The 20,125-nt window shown below is 45.6% G+C and overlaps 1 protein-coding gene across 1 annotated transcript in view; it reads right to left on the bottom strand.

Moving 5' to 3' along the window:
* The window catches only part of GUCY1A2 (guanylate cyclase 1 soluble subunit alpha 2), a 168,055-nt gene extending 155,867 nt beyond the window's left edge, over positions 1 to 12,188 (bottom strand). Inside the window, 2 exon segments of the mRNA XM_075723722.1 lie at positions 11,937 to 11,998; positions 12,000 to 12,188. Coding sequence (XP_075579837.1) covers positions 11,937 to 11,998; positions 12,000 to 12,188 — 251 coding nt within the window.
* Between the last annotated feature and the right edge of the window lie 7,937 nt (positions 12,189 to 20,125).

Below are 20,125 nucleotides of genomic sequence, written 5' to 3'. Positions count from 1 at the left end.
TGGGATGGCGGAGAGAATTGGAAGGGCAAAAGAAAGCTCGTAGGTTGAGATAAGAATGGTTTAATAATTGAAATAAAATAATAATTATTATTATACTAATAGTAATAAAAATTGTAATGGAAAAGAGAACAAGAGAGAGAAACAAAACCCAGGAAAAAACAATTGATGCAACCGCTCACCACCCGCAGACCAATGCCCAGCCAGCCCCCGAGCAGCAATCACTGCCCCCTGGCCAACTCCCCCCAGTTTATATCCTGAGCATGACTTCATATGGTATGGAATAGACCTGTGGCCAGTTGGGGTCAGCTGTCCTGGCTGTGCCCCCTCCCAGCTTCTTGTGCACCTGGCAGAGCATGGGAAGCTGCAAAATCCTTGACTAGTGTCAGCACTACTTAGCAACAACTAAACCATCAGTGTGTTATCAGCATTATTCTCATACTAAATCCAAAACACAGCACTATGCCAGCTACTAGGAAGAAAATTAACTCTACCCCAGCTGAAACCAGGACACCTGGCTGTTCCCAGTCACCATCTTGTCCTTTTTTGTGCTACGAAAAGGCTTCCAAAACGATTTGCTCCATAACCTTCCCAAGGACTGCGGTCAGGCTGATTGGTCTGTAGTTCCCTGGATCCTCCTTGTCCTTCTTGATGCTGGGTGTGACGTTCGCCTTTTTCTAGTCATCAGGTACCTCCCCTGATTGCCATGACTGGAAGGCTTTCCTATCTCTATCGTTGCATCCTCAGGTAATGCCTCAATGTCCCTTCAGGGCACCCCATCCCTGCTTCCAACTTCTGTAGACATCTTTTTTTTTGCATTTGAGCTCTGTGCTGACGTGCCTGTTCATCCATACTATCCTTCTTCCATGCTTGTTTGACTTTCTGCACATTATAATGAACTGTTCTTGTGCTTTGAGGAGGTGTCAAAGGGTCCATGAAGATCAACCAGTTTCTTGTGCCCCTTTGCCTTACAGGCTAGTTGCCCATTGGATCCTGCCAAGATCTATGAAGAAGACAAAATCTGCTCTCCTGAAGTGTAAGGTTGTGATTCCACTTACTTGTCTTTCCCACTTCTCTGTGTTTTGATCTCCAGCATCTCATAATCACTGTAGCTAGGGCTGCCCTCAACCTTTATACCTTCAACCAGTTCCTCCTTGTTTATGAGCAATAGCTCCAGCAGAGTATCCCCACCTTTGTCAGCTCATTGATTCCCTGCATTAAGAAATTGTCTTCAGCACACTTCAAAAATATCTGCATTGCTTGCCCTCAGACCTATTGCCCTTCTAGTGGATTTTGGATTGGCTGAAGTCCCCCACGAGTACCGGGACATACCATTTTTAGGCTTCCTCCAGCTGTCTAACGCACTTCTTGACCAGCCAGTGTGTAGCAGACACACCACCATACCACCCCTGCTCATCTCTCCTCTGCTCCTGACCCCCATGCCCTGGGCCAGCTTGCTCTGTCCAAAGAGACCTGCCCATACACTGCTGCCACCTCTTTGCACAGAGCACAGCTCCTGCTCCTCACCTTCCCAGCCTGTCCTTCATGAAGATTCTGTGTCCATCTTCTTCAGCACTCCCATCCTGAGAGCCATTCCACACAAGGATGTGTGCAATCCTACATGAGGTCCAAGCTCAGTGGCAGCATGAGGATGTCTAATGCCACCTGTTTGTTCCCCATGCTGCTTGCATTTGGGTACAGGCACTTGAGATAGGCTGCCAGTCATGCTGCTTTCATGAGGTGAGCATAAGAACCTCTTCCATCTTGTTGTTCCCCTGATACATCTTCACTGCTCCCCCTTCTCTTCAGAGAATGAAACCCCTTCTCCAACAAACATAAAGCCCTCCTCACAAGGTTGCGAAGCCTATTAGCAAAGACAGACTCGCCTCACTTTGTCAGATGAATCCCATCAGAGCTCAGCTGGCTCTGATGCCTCATCCCAAGGGAGGTCATCTCTGCCACCACTTCCCAGGGCACTGTACCTGCTCTGTAACTGCTGAACCACAGGTGGAAAAGAGGCCTTAGTTGCGTTGTCAGAAATAACAAATCTCCAGCCTCCTCCATCTCAGGAGTTTCCACCCTTGACCCTCAAGGGTTATCTCTATTTTTCCCTCCTTCCTTGCAACACGGGGCTCAGGTTCTTGGCTCTGCAGGGCCTCTGGGAAGACCTGTCCATCCTCCCTGATGTGTACAGCCTGCTCACTATCTCCTACAACTCTTCCACCTGGCAACTCAGTGCTGCAACCAAAGCCCACCACCGTTGCACAGCAGCCAGCAGCAATCCTGAACACGGCACCCCTGCCATGACAGCCACCGTGTCTCCTCCAGCCGCTGCTGTTTGCAGGATGCACTCATAGAGAAATCTTCCCTTCTCACTAGATCTCACCCAGCTCTCCAATAGCGTGCAACTGGCTCACCACCTGAAGCTAGAGGAGTAATAGCTCCTCAAAGATGCTTTTAAGACTAACTGGAGAAAATCTTTATGAAGATATTTGTCTAAAAGGTCTTGAAACTTTTTAGGTTTTTTTTTAACTCAGACAACATCGTTTGAAAATGAATTCCAGTTTAAGCAGACATTGTATAATTTTTTTTTTGTCTTTTTGTAGTTTAATTTTCCTTTATTTTAACTTCATTGCCTCCAGTTTTGGAGACAAAGGGGGGAGGACTTCTACTTTAATTGCATCGCATGTTATAAATGTCTTTCCTAAGGCAATAAAATGTAAGCTTTCCGATCTCTTCTCAGAGGACAGAAACTTCAGCCTATTCCCTAGCCATCTTCTGTTGTCTCTGAAATGTCTTTCATTGGATTGCAACACCTTTGGAAATAAATGGTAGGGCTCATCTGCCCAACAGTATGCACCCAAAGTGATTCATCTTATGGTTGGCATCTAATACATGCCTGAGGAGTCAGTCTTTAGAAATACCCATTTCTTTCTTTTGTCTAGAAAAGATGTTGAGTGATTGCTTTAGACTTAGACATCTTTTAAATGTTTAAGTAACAACAGACAAACCCCCACCCTGAGGTAACAGAACTGCACACACTATCCCAGATGACTCAGTCTAAATTTACATAAATGCAGTTTCAAATTCACCATCCCATTCCTTTTGCATCCTAAGATAACCAGGTAGAATTAGAGAAGAAAGGGACTGTATGGAACAGGGAGGTCTGAGCCAAGAGAGCAGCCAGGTACACAGACAGTTTCTCCTTAACCCTAACAAGGCTTCAAAGATTTTTCCTGGTAAAAGCTAAGTGGCTTCTAGCTGAGCCTCAGAAGTACTTCAGCAGTCATGTTCTTAAAAACTTGAGTGCTTAAAGTTTTAAACATGAAAGTTGAAGCACTGAAGAGCATAATAGGCTCAGCTAGAAACCACTTTGCTTCTATCAGAATTTCTTTGAGGAAGGTCATCAGGCCAGGGGGCTCCTCCAAACTACTGTGCCCTGGGGCACTGCAAGTCCTTCCTAGAGGAATCCACACTTCTGCATACGGGAGAGGCAAGCTACCACAGACCTCAGCCAAATCAGCACTTCGATGTTGGAAGTTTTACATGCTTCAAATTTGTAGTGTTCAATCACTAACTCAGCAGATGTGTAAGACTTCAATTGCCAGCCTCACTGCTAGTAATAGTTCATTAATGAAAAACATTTCTTTTTTTCATATTTCAGTACCAATTTTAGTCAAGTCTTTGTGCATAGGTGATTACAGATCTCTAAGCACACGAGTAGGTGTGCACCTGGCCCAATCTGAAAGGAAACAAATGGCAAAACAGTCATTTTCACATCCAGTCTGTTTTTTTTTTTAATATTTGCCCCATGATCATGAAAGCAGTGGAAAACTGTTCTTTCCCTGTCCTTCTGGTCATCAAAATATTGATGTTACAGAGGCTGTAAACAAAGAATCAAGGCTCCAGCTGAAGACAAACATTTACCAACATTCCCAAATGCCAGGCCTGGGGAGATAAGCATTGAAATCACTGTAACTAGGGAAAAGCAGAACTGAAAAAGAAAAGGAAAGCTCCTTTGGCATCCTACAGTTTTCTGATGATGCAGAAAAAATGAAGGCTCACTAGCAGGTCCTTGTGGGTCCTGCACAGCCAGGATCCCTCCCTGTCCCCTTCCCAGTAGCTGAAGAATGGAATGAAAGAGCACAGACAGAAATCAGAAATGGAGAAGCAGAGCCCCAATATAAGCAACCAATTGAAAATTAAAAAAAAAAAAAAAAAAATCATCTTTGGGGGTTTAATAGTGCTTTTGATAGTATAATCAGAAAAAAAAATATTTTTACTCTCTAGCTTCTGAACCTTTAGGGTGCACTCAATTTTTTCTCTGTAACTGTACAAGTTAAAAATGTATTTTTTCTTCATGAAAACCAGCTTCCCGATTCCAGAAGTTTGTGCTTTAGATAAAAGCACTAACTGCTTGCAGACCTCCATGACTAGCACCAGATTTGGTATTGAGAGGAGAATCACAGAATCATAGAATCATTTAGGTTGGAAAAGACCTTAAGAACATCAAGTCCAACCGTTAACCTAGCACTGCCAAGTCCACCACTAAACCATGTCCCTAACCACCACATCTACATGATGCAGAATCCCCAGGAGGGGACTGCCTGGGGATCCAGAGGGGGATGACTGACAGCTGGAGGTGAAATGAGCTGCCCTACTACAGCCCACGATGATCCAGACGGGAGCAGAGTTCAGTACCACCTGGCACCTCAGCCTGAGACCATTCTGCTCCTCAGTTCATGCAAACTGGGGTACTCTTCACAAAGAAATACTTATGCACAGCAGAGAAAATGCCTTAATTTAATAAATAACATTGAGACTAAGAATTTTACCCCATACTATTTCATGACAATAACAATGCAAACATTCTGAAGAAATAAAACAGAGCTAAATAATAATTAGAAATTATAACTCCTGCATCCCCAGCTGCCTTTCAACTAGAAGAATCACAGACATTACCGATGGAAATTGCCTATTAGATCATCTAGTCTAACTCCTTGACAGTGAAGGATAAATATCTCAGGGTGCTATTCATTATAATACCAGCTAGAATCACTTTGTTCATCTTTGAATTTTAGCCATGTCTGGAATGGATAGAAGATCTGTTCTGTGCTGCAGAAAGAATGTATTCAGTAGGTGAGAATATAACAGATGATCTACCGCTAATGCTACCTGCTCATCTTTTAATGCAACTCACATCTACTACATAAAATCATCGGTGCTACTGTAGCAGACAGATAGGAAATGAAAGGCCTTACATGTCAGTCCTTCCCAAGGAATTTCTTCTGCTAGGACAGAACAAACCCAATTCCCTCAGTGTAACTGGACCTAATTTCATATGCAGAGCTGCAAAGATGCTTATCCCTTTGAGACCTATAGACAAACCACAGATTTTTTTGTCTTCGTTTTGAAACTGAGTTTGAGAGCTAGCAAGCAGTCACATCTAGAAAGAATTTGGATATGATACGGAACAATTTCTTTTACTCGAACCAGTTTATAACAGCCTTCACCATTAGCACAGGAGGTAGAAGAAAAGAGAGGGTTTTCTCTGTGTTAACATTGTAAGTTTTACCAGGAGTACACTGGACCACTGTGAAGTGGTAACTGCCTCTGCTCGAGCAGTTGCAAATGAAGAACATTCACCCTCATTTTGATGCAGCCGTGACTGCACACTGCTACTTAGGGGCATATATTGATGATCATAACATTCCCTTCTACTTTACAACATCTTTCTCTATTACTTGCACCTGGACGCTTTGGCCAGGGGAGAGGCAGAGAAGTGCAAAACAACTGAGATCAGTTTTGTGGGATTAAGGCTGGTGCTGCCACGCTCTGGTTTGTCGGCCAGCAGTTGAGATCTGCCTGACCCCAATGGGGATACGCTCTCTGCTTCCAGTCAGCAAAGATGCCTGCAATGGATGAATGCTTCCGAGACACCTTTTATTATTAAGCACTATAAAGAAGTCAAGATTTCAGCCTGGAACTATACAAACATTAAGAAAGCAACTATGACCGGTCCAAACACTAGATGTCAAATATTGAAACTCACCCTAAATAGTATTTCATCAAGGTCAAAACAACGCTGCAGGCCCTCCAGTGCAGCTAAACTGATGGGTTTTAATATTTTATTTGCGGAGGCTGAAGTTCCTTTGCATGAGATGTTAAACTACCAAACAAGACAAACAAACAAAACGCACCGTGATGCTCCTACTGATAACGTTTTCCAGAATGTTCCTGTTTAAGACACCACTGCTCTGTTCCACACTACGAAATAGCAGATTGACTGGCTACAGACCACTCATGTGACCTTGTGTATAAATGGCTTTATTCTCTGTTAAGTTGAAAGACACTGGGCAAAAGTCTGATTTTATCATACTTCAAAAAAATTAACACTGTTTTCCTGTTGGAGTTAGAAATTAGGAGTTCCTCATGGGATGTGCCTTTTTTCACCATTTTCATGCTTTTTTTTCCTTCACACCCTCATTCCTGAGAAGGATATTACTCACGTAAACTCATCCAGTCTGGGCTATTAAGTGAATAAGCTCATCACACCGCTGACATGGTTATCATTTGACACTACCTTACTTCATTCAGAAAGACAGGCAGAAGTTATTCCTACAACAGTAGAGCTTAGATATACCTGATGGGTTAATGTGAGTCATAAGGAGCTCAGAATACTTATGCAAAATTTTCTCAAAATCTCATGTAAAAATCAATTTTTTGCCTACTCTCACAAATGCCTACTCTCCTGCTAGGGGCAACAACTTGTTATTGCTACTAAAAGGAGTAGTTATTCCTTGAGAGTAAGCAGTTGAGGTTTATGATGGAGCCAGGTTCGATTTGAGCTGCTATGCTGCAACTTCTCTGCCAAAACCCTACCTCTGCTCACTGGAGGATTCACTTGCAATTAAGCAATTTGAAGTTACAGCAGTTCTGTGACATAACTAATAGCCTATATGCTAACCTAAATGACTGTCTTTAGGTTCATTTTTCTCCCACTGTCAGGAAAAAGGCTGTACGCAAAAAAACAATTCTTAAATTCAAACTATTTGGCAGCAGCTAGTAGCAACTTCTAACTTAAATAGGAAAAAAACGTTCTTACTTTAATGTGTCTTCAACTGGGCCTGTAATGAATAGCAGGAATAATTCTGAATGAACAGAAAAGTATATCAGAAATGATTTTCACTTAATAATTTTTATAGTTCAAGAGATGCGTCACATAGGCCATTCAAAAAATAAAATCGAAGGGAAATGTAAGACAGTTTAATGCTGGGTCATGCTGTAATTCTCTTTCCAGAAAGATCAGTACAGCGCTTCGGGGTACACAGTCTCCTCTGAATCCATGCCCACTCACTCAGCTCCTTTAGGGTAGTCCACACCCCTTAGATGGGAGCAGAGTATCTGACTTTCCAAATCAGTGACAAATGACTTTTTTCTGGTTTTGATTCTATTTTCAGCCTGGTATTGGATACAAGTCAAGATAGAACTGGAGCAAATGTGAAAATTGCTGCAAGGAACTGGAATTCAGTAAGATACTAAATGGCATTTCTAAAGAATAAAACTGTGTCCACTGGTGCCAGGATATCATTCCCACATAGCAGAGCTCTTAAAGGCAGAAAAATTTATGTTGATAATGAATACCACATAGTATCATCATCTCTAGCTACAATTAATCAAAATCTGTGTCACTGTGGGTGTAAAATTCATCCTTTAAAATAGACCACAACAAAGCTGAAATTACAAGAAAAATATATTGCTAAATTTGCTTGTGATGTACATACAATTATTGCAGTTGATTTCTTAAAAACAAGGTCATAAATCAATGTCCCTACTAGGTTCCCACCATTTTATTATTTATCTCCAAAAACCTGAACTCAGCCCAGTGAGAAGGGCACATATTAGTTTTGACAGCAGCTGCATCCAAAGAGTAGGTAACCAAAGATCCTTTGATGGTGGTTCAGATGAAGGAGGACAGAAGGAACATCTTTGTCCAGTCAGGAACATAATTTAGGAACATGTTAGAGTGGATAGGAGCTGCCTACACAATTATGGTCTCAGCTTTGTGGGGACATCCCAGGGATGAAGGCTGTGAGAGGGCAGAGCCAGACATGGGGCAATAATCATGGAGCACTGTTGGCCGTAATCTCGTGAGATGAAGGAGTCACACGTGTTGAACGCGTGCAAGGTCCAGGTTTTGTTGCACTGAGTAGCTAAGTTTGGTCCCACAAAACATCATCCTCACACCCGGGCACCGAGCACAGCCCCGGCTGGGCACAGTCGTCCCAACGCTTTGGGCTGCGGCGCGTGGCTGTGCCGGGCTGCTGGGAGAGCCTCACCCCTCCTGCCGTCAACGCTCCTGCTAACTCAGCAAAATGGTGCTTCGGGGGGCAACAGGACAGCAACTCAAAGTGGTGTTTAGTATATGCACAGTTAGTTTGTTGAGTGCAGCTGTGACAAAAGGCTGCCTCTCTTCTTGCGCGGCCGCTGCTCTGCCTCCCTGGTGCACCCTGCTTCCCTGACCTTCCCCAGCACACCCTACTCACAGATGCCAACGGTAGGGTACGTATGGAGGTCCGCTCATCTTCCTCATCACCACATACTTTTCTCCAAAATATGCAGCTGTTTTGGTGGGAGGTGAGCCCTATCATCCTCCTATTTCTGGCTGTTCAAAAATAGCGTATTTGGGGTAAGCAAGTTCCAGATGAACAGTGTCCATCCTTCAGCCATCCAGGCACGTCAGCAAACATTTAGGAACACACAGGAACATAAAATGACCCTGTGCTGATTGAGGATCAGACCCCTACATCCTCTACTATAACCACCGCAGGAAAATCTCTAAAACTGTATTTAAGAGAAAAGCTGGAAAATCATGTGTGCTGGAAAGTGCTAGAAGCAGTTCTCCAGGAGCAAGCAGAATCGGTTGGATTAAACGCTGCAACACAGGAAGGTTCACTTTTTAATTTTTTCCCACAGTTCCACAAAAAGTAGTATTTATGCAAGGTCACACTCAGCTAAACTTGAGACCAAGATTCCAAGTGATACAAAATGCAGTAACATCTTTTCACTGTATTTTAGAATAAAATATCTCACATACTTCATTACTGCATTTCACTCTACAGAATCTCTTGCCATTGACAGTACAGTTGTACTAACTCATGAATACATTGCACAAGAGATACTAATATTTTCACACACATGTCTGCGCTACCACTCGTATGACCTAGCGTGCTCGCACAGCCTTCTCGCCGCTCTGCCCCACGGACAGAGCTCTTGCTCAGCTCCTTCGCCCCTTGGATGCTCCTTCCTGCTGAGTTCGAGGCTCTCCACATCCCCAGAGCAGCTCTCGGTAGCCCCTGCTACTCCCACATTGAAACAACATCACCCCCGAGATCACTCTGCACGCCACAGCGGTATTAAACACACACGCAGAATTCTTCCTCAGTGAAAACACAAAAAAAAAAATTTTACTCAGTATTTCAATCCTAGCCATCGCTGAAGGAAAGCACAAAATTAAGGCTAAGTGTAAACATCAGGAACCTATAGCATCCTGCAACTTTGAAAGTGTTCAGCACTGGGATCGGGACAAATTGCTGCTGCATTCATGTTGGAACGGAAAACATTAAGCCATTGCAGGCAATATATATATAGTACATACACTCACACATACTCGTATGTACATAAATATTTGTTTATGTACTTAACAGAGACCCATATCTATAGTATCATGCAATGAAGATGCATCTACATCTACAATAAAAGTATTAAAGCTTCTTGTTCAGAAAGAACATATGTCAGTGCACCCTTCAGACTTCAGACTTGCCTTTCAATTTCACAAATAATGGAAATTAGTCCCATTTGACACTAATTTTATAGGCAAAGTATTTTTTTTTTTACTTCTAATTAAAGTTATGCCTGATTTATATTAGCAGATGTGTGAAAATAATCAGATTCAAAGTGTTAGACATATGGTAACTTGACTTGTTGCAAGACGGCATATATTCACTATCACAGAACAGATTCTCAATAAGAAAAGAATGCACCAAAATAATAATGCACCTGAACAGTGATTTCTCGGAGCGAAAAATTAAAAGACAGAGGACCTGATTCTTTTCTTATACCATGATTGTGATAACATGATTTTTTAGACTTAATCACATTAATTTATGCCAGAATGTGTAAGATGGGAGTGAAGCACCAGTTACAATGCCAAGATAAAAAGGGAAATTTTAAGCAATATGGATCACATATTAAAATTTTTTAAAAAACACAGTTTTTCAGCAATAAGGATTGCTATAATTATCTCCCAAGGAAGCCACAGAAGCTGTGGTTTGGGACATCAAAACCAGGTTGGATGAAATTTTTGCATTCTTAAATGAAATTCCTCTGAGAGCAGGAAGGAAAGAGATCTATCAAAGCTTTCCTCGTCTCTTAATTCAAAGAATGTGCTTATTTTAAAAACAAATTCAACAATTCATCAAAGCTGTAAAACTGTAATTGCCTTTTACAGCAAGTCAATACAGGAGGTAACAGTCAAAGCTGGGAAAATACAAATACTAAGGTTATCTAAAAATACTGCACTGAGCTACTTCAGAATACTTCAAATATTTTGGGTAACACATGCTCTAATTATACCGTTGTATTATTATCAAATTAAATAGCTTTTTTTTTTTTTTTTGTACTAAAACAAGACAGGTCACCTGAGATATCATCTATTAATATCAGCATTACAAGACCAGATTCCCAGTAGAGAGGGAAAAAATCAATGGGAAAGAAAAGTCTTAACTGAAACTGGATGACTCTTAGCTATGTAAGGCACTGCTAACTTCTCCCATTAAATAGCTTGACTACTGCTATCTAGGCAGTTCAAGAACCATCGAACAGAAAAGAGTATATTAAAGCCAAAGGAAACTGATAGCTGATGGTGATGAGACTCGTGAGTAATTTCCAAAGCTGGATAACCATATGCAAAAAGATGATCCAATGTCACAATAGTAGATATAGTTGTCTTATAGATTAAGACTACTTGTTGGAATTGATGTTTTATACTTTAACATGTTAAAATATAGTAGGACGAAACAAGCATTCCGTTGCAGCTGAAACTTTATGAGGAAAATTTAGTGACGGGCACAGAGGTATTTATAGGAGCATAGCACAATCGTAACAGAAAGGTTGGAGAAGAACCTTCTATTTTACATGAACCTACCAGAACTCCTGATTTCAGTCTTACAAAGCGATACCAGCGCAGGTTATGGGTTCTACAGAAATTCACTCCTTATTTTAGCATACGCAATGCTTGACTGATTCTCAGCTACAGGTGTAGCTATCCAGATAATCTTAAGTCATGGATTTCAAAGTGCACGTCAAAGAAACTGATCTCTCAGGAATGTCAGCGCATCTGGGAGGCACGGGGAAATCTGTTGCCGAAATATTTCTGAACACGAAGTCGAAACTTTTTTCCGCACCCTGTTCAGCACGGAAAAGCCCTACAAATGTAAGAAGTTCACATCTCCTCTATGCCGCAGGAAGAATGAGCATGCCACGCATCACGCAGATGTAACTTTTTATAACGCAAATGTTGCTAGCACCAGCTAGTGATAAGCACTTGGTGATTTTACGATTTTCTCTTAGTTCAGAAAGGGGCTCGGCGGAGATGACAGAGCCAGCTCAACCGGCAGCTGCGCGCATCTGTGCCTCCCGACCCGATTTCCAGCACCGGGCTGCCGGGATCCTTACCCCCGCAGCCTCGCGGGGCTGCCAACCCGCAGCGGGGCGGGCGCGGCGGGGCAGGGGGCTCCGGCGGGGACGCCCGGGGGGAGGGCGCGGGGGCACCGCCGCCCCCTTCCCCGCACAGACCCGAGCCCGCGGAGCAGCCGCCGCGGGGTCTGCGCGGCGCGGGGGGCCGGGCGGGGCCGGGCCCGGGGCACTCACCGCGGGGGGCCGTCAGCCGGCGGATGCTCTCGCCCAGCGAGTCCAGGTTGACCCGCCGGCGGCGCGGGGGGGCGGCGAGCGCCGGCGCTGGCCGCGGCGGCGGCGGCGGCGAAGGGGGTGTCGGCGGAGCCGGGGGGGCTGCGGCTGCCGTTCCAGCAGAGGCGGGACAGGGGACACTCGCCCTCCTCCTCGGGGCTGGTCTCCGGGCAGTCCGAGCCCAGCGAGCTGAAGGACTCCGAGGAGATCTTGCGCCGGGACATGGTGCCGCGGGGCGGCGGCGGGCGGGCTCAGCGCGGGGCGGCGGGCAGCCGCGGCGGGCAGCGCCGAGCCGTGCGGCCGCGGGGGCGGCCGCCTCGCATGGCCGCGGCTGCCCCTGGAAGGGCGGCGAGGAGGCGGCGGCGGCGGAGGCGCCGCGCCGGGGCCGGCGCAACCCCGCGCCCCTGGGCGCCGCTGCCCGGCTCCGCGCTTCGCCGCGCCCGGCCGGGGGAGCGCGGGTGCTGCGCGGCGCCGCGCCGGCGGGCTTTAAAGCGGCGGCGGTGGCGGCGGCGGCGGCGGCGGCTGCCCTCCTCTGCCTCGGCCGCCCGCCCTCGCTCTCCCCCTCCCCCGGCTCCCTCGCTGCTCCGCGGGAATCACGTGTTGTTTGGAGCCCGTTCCCCCTCCTCCTCCTCCTCCCGCCTCCCCCCCGCCCCGCTCGCCGCCTGCCGCGGTAGCCCCGCACGCCGCGGCCCGCAGCCGCCGCCTGGCCCCGCTACCCCGCCCCGGGGGTGGGGTGGGGTGGGGGGGCTGTCACCGCCCCCCGCGGCCCCCGGCGGCCGGCTGCACCGGCGGGGCCGGCCGACGGCCGGAGCCGCTCCGCAGCCCGTGCTCCCGCCGCCGCCGGCTGCTGGGAGGGCGGGCAGGGCGCTCCGCTCGCCTCCCGGCGCGGTGGAGCCGGGCGAGGCGGGAGCGGGCACAGGGGCCGGTATCCCCGCACGGCTCCGCGGGGAGCGGCGGTGCCCGCGCAGGGGCCGGGGGCGGCCCGGGGCCCTCCCGCCGCCGCCGCCCGGTCCGCGGCGGTGCTGGACAGCTCCCTGCAGCCCGGGGAGGCTGCGGCCGCCGCGGGCGGGGAGAGCGGCGGGGGGAAGCCGGTCCCCGTTGCCCTGGCAGTCGCTGACCGCCCCCGAACTCTTCCGAACGGCGTGCGGGAGGCTGAAGCGCAGGGAAGGAATCGTTTGGAAAAGGTGGGAAGGCTGGATGCTGCCAGCGGTTTTGGGAGGCAAAAGTTCTCATCTGTGCGAGAGCGCTGCTCCCGCTAACATTGCAGGTCATGTCCAAAATAGAAAAGGCAAAATTAAATTCATTTCCCCGTAGCAGCCCTGTGCTACAGCCTTGCAAAAGGAGCAAGGTGTGGGGGGGGGGGGGGGGGGGTGGAGGACACAAAGCAGAGGAGCTTGGACACAGAATGACACCCTTGAAGGCAATGCAAGGTGTCTCCTTCTCAGCTTTCCCTACCCGTGCAGTCATTTTAAAGACACCTTGAGAGTTTCATGGCAATAGTGATAACCCCCCGCAGTCCTTCTTGGCCCAAAGGCTCCAAGGAAATGTGGTCTCAGCTCTAGTGGTTCATCCTACCGCCAAGGAAGACAGCTTGTCGTTACTTTATCTTCATTCAAACAAAACTTATTTTAAAAGGCAACGATTTTTTTTTTTTTTTACTCTAAATTTCTTCTGTATTATGACACACGTTTTACAACCTTGTCCTGTTAAATGTCTGAGTGCAGCCTAAAAAAGAACCCACTGGAGAGACTGGGAAGATTTCCACAGGTATGAAGGAGCTTTTGAGCATGGCCCTTCGCAGCACAAACCATGTGTCTGCTTTCAAAAGGGGCACAGGTCTGTGTGCATGCTGCTTTTAACTAGGGCACGACAGCCCTCGCCAGGGCATTGCTTTCAGTGTCGTCATCCCTGTTTCTCTTGGCTACTCAGTTTCTATTTTCCTTTCCTTTCCTTTCCTTTCCTTTCCTTTCCTTTCCTTTCCTTTCCTTTCCTTTCCTTTCCTTTCCTTTCCTTTCCTTTCCTTTCCTTTCCTTTCCTTTCCTTTCCTTTCCTTTCCTTTCCTTTCCTTTCCTTTCCTTTCCTTTTCCTTTCCTTTCCTTTCCTTTCCTTTCCTTTCCTTTCCTTTCCTTTCCTTTCCTTTCCTTTCCTTTCCTTTCCTTATACATATATGAAGTAAGAGAAGCAGCAGATCTCCTTTTGTCATGCCATACTTTTTAAATTTCTGGGGCTTGAAGCCTGTGGCTTGAAAGGATGTGTAATAAAGCTAGGGTGGTCCATACTACCTTCTGTTGTCTTACTAAATATTACATTTGGGATACAGAGACTTTCTTTTTGCAGTCCTCGTGATGCCCTCAGCAGCCCTAGGGCAGGAATGAGACATGACTTCACCTGAAAGTTAATTCACACATGAACCTCCATATCCGTTGTCCTTCTCTGTCTTTCCTCCTCTAGTGAATAACAATATTCGTCAGTATCTTAGTGCAGAGAGACAAGACAGTTATTCTGCCTTTTTCTTCTTCCCTCTAAAGAAATCCTAATTTTAACAGATTCTTTGAGACCTGCTGCACAAGCCCCTGCCTGCCCTCCAAGCTCCTGCCATTGAGGACATTCAGGAATTAAGGGGTCTGGAAGGTGTCCTTTCATGCCAGACACTATCCCTAACACAGGGCACTCTATGTTAAGATGTTAACTTTCTTCACATGCTTCGGTTTCTATTAAACTTATTTCCTTCTCATAGACCATATCGTACAGTCCTCAGTGAAGCAAACTTCCACTGGTTTCCTGGCTGATGCAGTGACAGTGACAACTGGGAAAGAGCCACATAGTTTAGCATTGAAAATGCAAATACATATTTATAAGTCTAAACTGCTAAAATACCGAAGTGTCAACTGGTTCCATGTGCGGTACTTCAGCTGTAGGGTAAGCAACTTGCTTGTGGGCATATTTGCATTTTATTCAGCACTAGGGAAAAATGGTTTCAAGATGACAAAACTAACACTTTTTAAGTCTTCGGTTTCCTCTTTATCTTAAAGTTTAAAGTAACACTTCCCAATGCAACTTATCATTAGTGTTTGACAGCACTCTGGAGTTGCACCATTAAAAATTACTTTCTTCATGCCGCTCATGGCTGTATTCCTTTTATGTCTGTAATGTGGTGACCCTGAAATGGGAAGGGAAATGCTTTGCCACAGTGACTATTCCTGAGGTCAGGATTATTATAACTGAATGCACTCATATACCAAACCAACGCCCTCAAGAATGTAAAAGACATTTTCCTTCAGCATCTAGATAGTGAAGTTCACCACTCAGAGTGAAAAATGCAGTTAGGGCTTCAAATCTTCCATTGCTCCAGCTGAAGCAGCACTCTGAGTAAACCCAGACTCAGTGTCACTATTCACTGGCTATTCTGCTCTGCTACAACCTTTAAAACTTGTCGAAGCAAACCTGATACCTGCCTGGTCCAGTTACAAAGATGTCTCTAATCTGCATGCTGCAACTCTGTTTGGGATTCATGATGTAAAACACATGGAATTGGATAGAGGCACCAGCTGGAAAAGTACCAAACACCATCACAAGATGTCTTGAGCTAAATAGAAATGGACAGCAGAAGATCCAAGATGATGCAGGTCCTGGAGGTGAGTCTGGTGAGGCCAAGAAGTCATTCAGTCCCTGGTTAATTATTCTCATTTTATTCCTCCTGATCCAAATACAACCTTGGCAAAAGCTAAATACCACAGAGGGTTGCTTCATCTGACAGTCAAATGCCTTTGACAGCACACAGACATAGACAGTTACAACATGTAAGAGAACAAATGTTCTTCTTTTATACACGTCTCATCAGCCCAAATTTGCAGTTGGCACATTATTGGATGAATAGCAGAAGCATCTGTAAAATGGATAAGGTTCACCAAAATAGTGCCTATGTAACTCTTCTATCATACTACAACAGAGTGCAATTTATGTCCCACATGTATTGCAGACAGCTCAGAGAAAAATATGAATATTTTTAATTCTTTTACAATCTCTAATGTATAATTGCTCTTCCAAGAAAATTATTTTGGAATGCCCAATTTTTTTATAATTTTTTATCTGTTTTCAAATCTTTGTCTTGGTTCTAGTCAGCAATACTGAGTTCAGCACTGACAGAAAATGCATGGTCTTTAATTTCCATTAATTGCAACATATTACTTTATTGTTGTTTATTTGTGATTTTTACTTATTTTATTAACTAAGCATTTCTTGTCAGGCATTATATGCTGGATTTTTGATGTTGTTATTTTTATTTACAAATGCTGTTTTTCTGCAGTTCACAGAGCCTTGGAAAATTAAAATAACAAAAACAACTTCATCATAGTGCATTGCATTGTCCTATCTGCATTTGTTGAGAAAATGTTAGTCGCAGAGCTGCCAGAAGAAACTATTTGAATTAATTCCACTTAGGGATTAGTCGCATATATCACATACATGACATATATATTTCATATCATTTCACCTATTACATTATACGGCTTTTTATAATGATCTTTTTATAGTACTGCTGAACCTATAAGTACTTAATTTTCCTTTAATAGTAAAGATTGTTGTCCCGGGATCAATGTCTCCCACAGAGAAAGTAAACATCTGTTTTGCAAAGCATTTCTAAAGCAGCAGGAGACCATTATCCTGTGACAACATTCTATTACAATTACTTTATTGCAGTCAGGCAAAATGAGTGATGTGTAGCAAATTTATCCTTTTTTCACACTCTGCCAAACCCTCCTGTTCTTTATCCAATGACTTCCATCTGGAGTATTGCCTGGAAGGATGGCTGGGGCATTCTGCCATTTGTCATTAATGATCTGTTGAATTATGATTGGCCTAAAGAACAGATCCATTTTATGTTTCAGCTACTCAGAAATGAAGTTTATGCCCAAGATACAGGAGATTCAAATTGGCCAAAGTTGATGTTCTAGTAATCAGGTTATGTTTGAGTCCATCATGTTGCACGGTGTATTAGAAGGAGTAATGAATCTATTTTGCACTGCAAGATAAGATACTACATAAAGAAGGCAGCAGAATCTGGGACTTAATGGTCATAAAATGTCTTTAATCTGTGACCCTCAGCACACTTCTGAGTTTTTTTCTTGTGGAAGAGAAAAGCAAAGCACCGGTGACTGATATCATGATCTCATACTACATAGCAGATCAACAGCAGAATCAGGAATTCCTTGTTGCCTCATCTAAATTCAAGACAATTTTACTCAGAATCAATTGGTTTGAAACATGAATGGCCCACATCAGATCCATTTGTAATTTCAGGGATTTACCTATACCAGCTTATAGAATCATAGAATGCATTGGGTTTGAAGGGACCTTTAGAGGTCATCTAGCCCAACCCCCCTGCAGTGAGCAGGGACAGCTTTAACCAGATCAGGTTGCTCAGAGCCCCGTCCAACCTCACCTTGAATGTTTCCAGGGATGGGACATCTACCACCTTTCTGGAAAACCTGTTCCAGTGTTTCACCACCCTCACTGTAAAAAATTTCTTCCTTATACCTATACCTTCCTTATTCCCTCTTTTGGTTTAAAACCATTACTCCTTGGCCTATCTCAACAGACCCTGCTAAAAAGTCTGTGCCCATCATTCCTGTAGGCCCCCTTTAAGTACTGAAATGCTGCACTAAGGTCTCCCTGCAGCCTTGTCTTCTCCAGGCTGAACAACCCCAACTCTCAACCTGGCCTCATAGGTGAGGTGCTCCAGCCCTCGGATCATTTTTGTGACCCTCCTCTGGACCTGCCCCAACAGTTCCATGTCCTTCTTGTGCTGAGGGCCCCAAAGCTGGACGCAGTACTGCAGGTGAGGTCTCACCAGAGCAGAGTAGAGGGGCAGAATCACCTCCCTCGACCTGCTGGCCACACGTCTTTCGATGCAGCCCAGGATGTGGTTGGCCTTCTGGGCTGCAAGTGCACCTTGTTGGCTCATGTCCAGCTTTTCGTCCACCAGTACCCCCAAGTCCTTCTCCGCAGGGCTGCTCTCAATCCCTTCATCCCCCAGCCTGTATTGATATTGGGGGTTGCCCCGTCCCAGGTGCAGAACCTTGCACTTGGCCTTCTTGAACCTCATGAGGTTCACACAGGCCCACCTCTCCAGCTTGTCCAGGTCCCTTTGGGTGACATCTCGTCCTTCTGGCGTGTCAACCACACCACTCAGCTTGGTGTTGTCTGCAAACTTGCTGAGGGTGCACTCAGTCCCACTGTCTATGTCATTGATGAAGACATTAAACAGCACCGGTCCCAGTACGGACCCCTGAGGGACTCCACTTGTCACTGATCTCCATCTGGACATTGAGTGGTTGACCACTACCCTCTGGATGTGACCATCTAACTAATTTGTCATCCACCAAACAGTCCACCCATCAAATCCATATCTCCCCAATTTAGAGAGAAGGATGTTGTGGGGGACTGTGTCAAAGGCCTTACAGAAGTCCAGATAGAAAACATCCATAGCTTTTCTCTTGTCCACTGATGCAGTCACCCCATCATAGAAAGCCACTAGGTTGGTCAGGCAGGACTTGCCCTTGGTGAAGTCGTGCTGGCTTTCTCGTATCACCTCCCTGTCTTCCATGTGCTTTAGCATAGCTTCTAGAAGGATCTGCTCCATGATCTTCCCAGGCACAGAGGTGAGGCTGACAGGTCAGTAGTGCCAGGGTCCTTGTCATGGTTTAACCCCAGCCAGCAGCTAAGCACCACGCAGCCGCTCGCTCACTCCCCCTGCCCTGGTGGGATGGGGGAAAGAATCGGAAAAGTAAGAGTGAGAAAACTCCTGGGTTGAGATAAGAATAGTTTAATAATTGAAATAAGATAAAGTAAAATAGTAGTAGTAATCATAATAATAATGGTAATAATAATATACAAAGCAAGTGATGCACAATGCAATTGCTCACCACCGGCTAACTGATTCCCAGCCACTTCCCAAGCAGCGATCACTGCCCCCGGCCAACTCCCCGCAGCTTATATGCTGACATCATATGGTATGGAATAGTCCTTTGGGCAGTTTGGATCAACTATTCTGGCTGTGCCCCATCCCAGTTTCTTGTGCACCTGGCAGAGCATGGGAAGCTGAAAAGTCCTTGACTAGCATAAGCAGTACTTAGCAACAACTACACAGTCAGTGTGTTATCAGCATTATTCTCATACTAAATCCAAAACACAACACTATGCCAGCTACTAGGAAGAAAAATAACTCTATCCCAGCCAAAACCAGGACAGTCCTCCTTTCTACCCTTTTTAAAAATGGGTGAAAAGTTTCCCTTTTTCCAGTCACCAGGGACCTCACCTGACTGCCATGGCTTTTTAAATATCATGGAGAGTGGCTTGGCAGCTACATCAGCCAATTTCCTCAGGACTCTGGGATGCATCTCATCAGGTGCCATAGGCTTATGTACATTCAGGTTCCTCAGGTGGTCACGAACCTGATCTTCTCTTACAGTGGGAGGGACTTTGCTCCCCCAGTCCCTGCCTTGCAGCCCATCTACTCGAGAGGTTTGGGAAGAGAGGTTGCCAGTGAAGACTGAGGCAAAGAATTTGTTGAGTACCTCAGCCTTTTCCTCGTCTATTGTTACCTGTTTGCCAGTCTTGCTCATCCGGGGGGGCACGCTTTCTCTGATCTTCCTTTTCTGGCTGACATACCTGGAGAAGACCTTATTGTTATTTTTTGCATCCCTTGCCAAGTTCAGCTCCAGCTGCGCCTTGTTCTTCCTGACCCCATCCCTACACAACTGGGCAGCGTCCCTATCCTCTTCCCAGCATACCTGTCCCTGCTTCCACTGCCTGTGCATTTCCTTCTTGCTCTTTAGTTTGGCCAGCATATCTCAACTCAGCCATGCCAGTCTCTTGCCTTCCTTTCCTGATTTCTTACATGCAGGGATCAAGAGCTCTTGAGTTCTATGGAAAACATCCTTAAAGATCTGCCAGCTCTGTTCTGCTCCCTTGTCCCTGAAGGCAGTTTCTCAGGGGGTCTTATTGACCAACTCCTTCGAGAGCTGGAAGTTTGCTTTCCTAAAATTCAGGGTCCTGACTTTACTCTTCTGCTTTGCCAAAGAAGGGTCAAAACAAGGTGTCAAGGCTGTGGAAGGAGATATGCCACATTGACATCATCACTATTTCACAAAAAACATGGTGC

Source organism: Pelecanus crispus, chromosome 1, assembly GCF_030463565.1.
Source record: "Pelecanus crispus isolate bPelCri1 chromosome 1, bPelCri1.pri, whole genome shotgun sequence".
NCBI lineage: Eukaryota > Metazoa > Chordata > Aves > Pelecaniformes > Pelecanidae > Pelecanus > Pelecanus crispus.
Note: the sequence above shows the minus strand (reverse complement) of the source record. Positions and strands in the feature narration are given on the sequence as shown.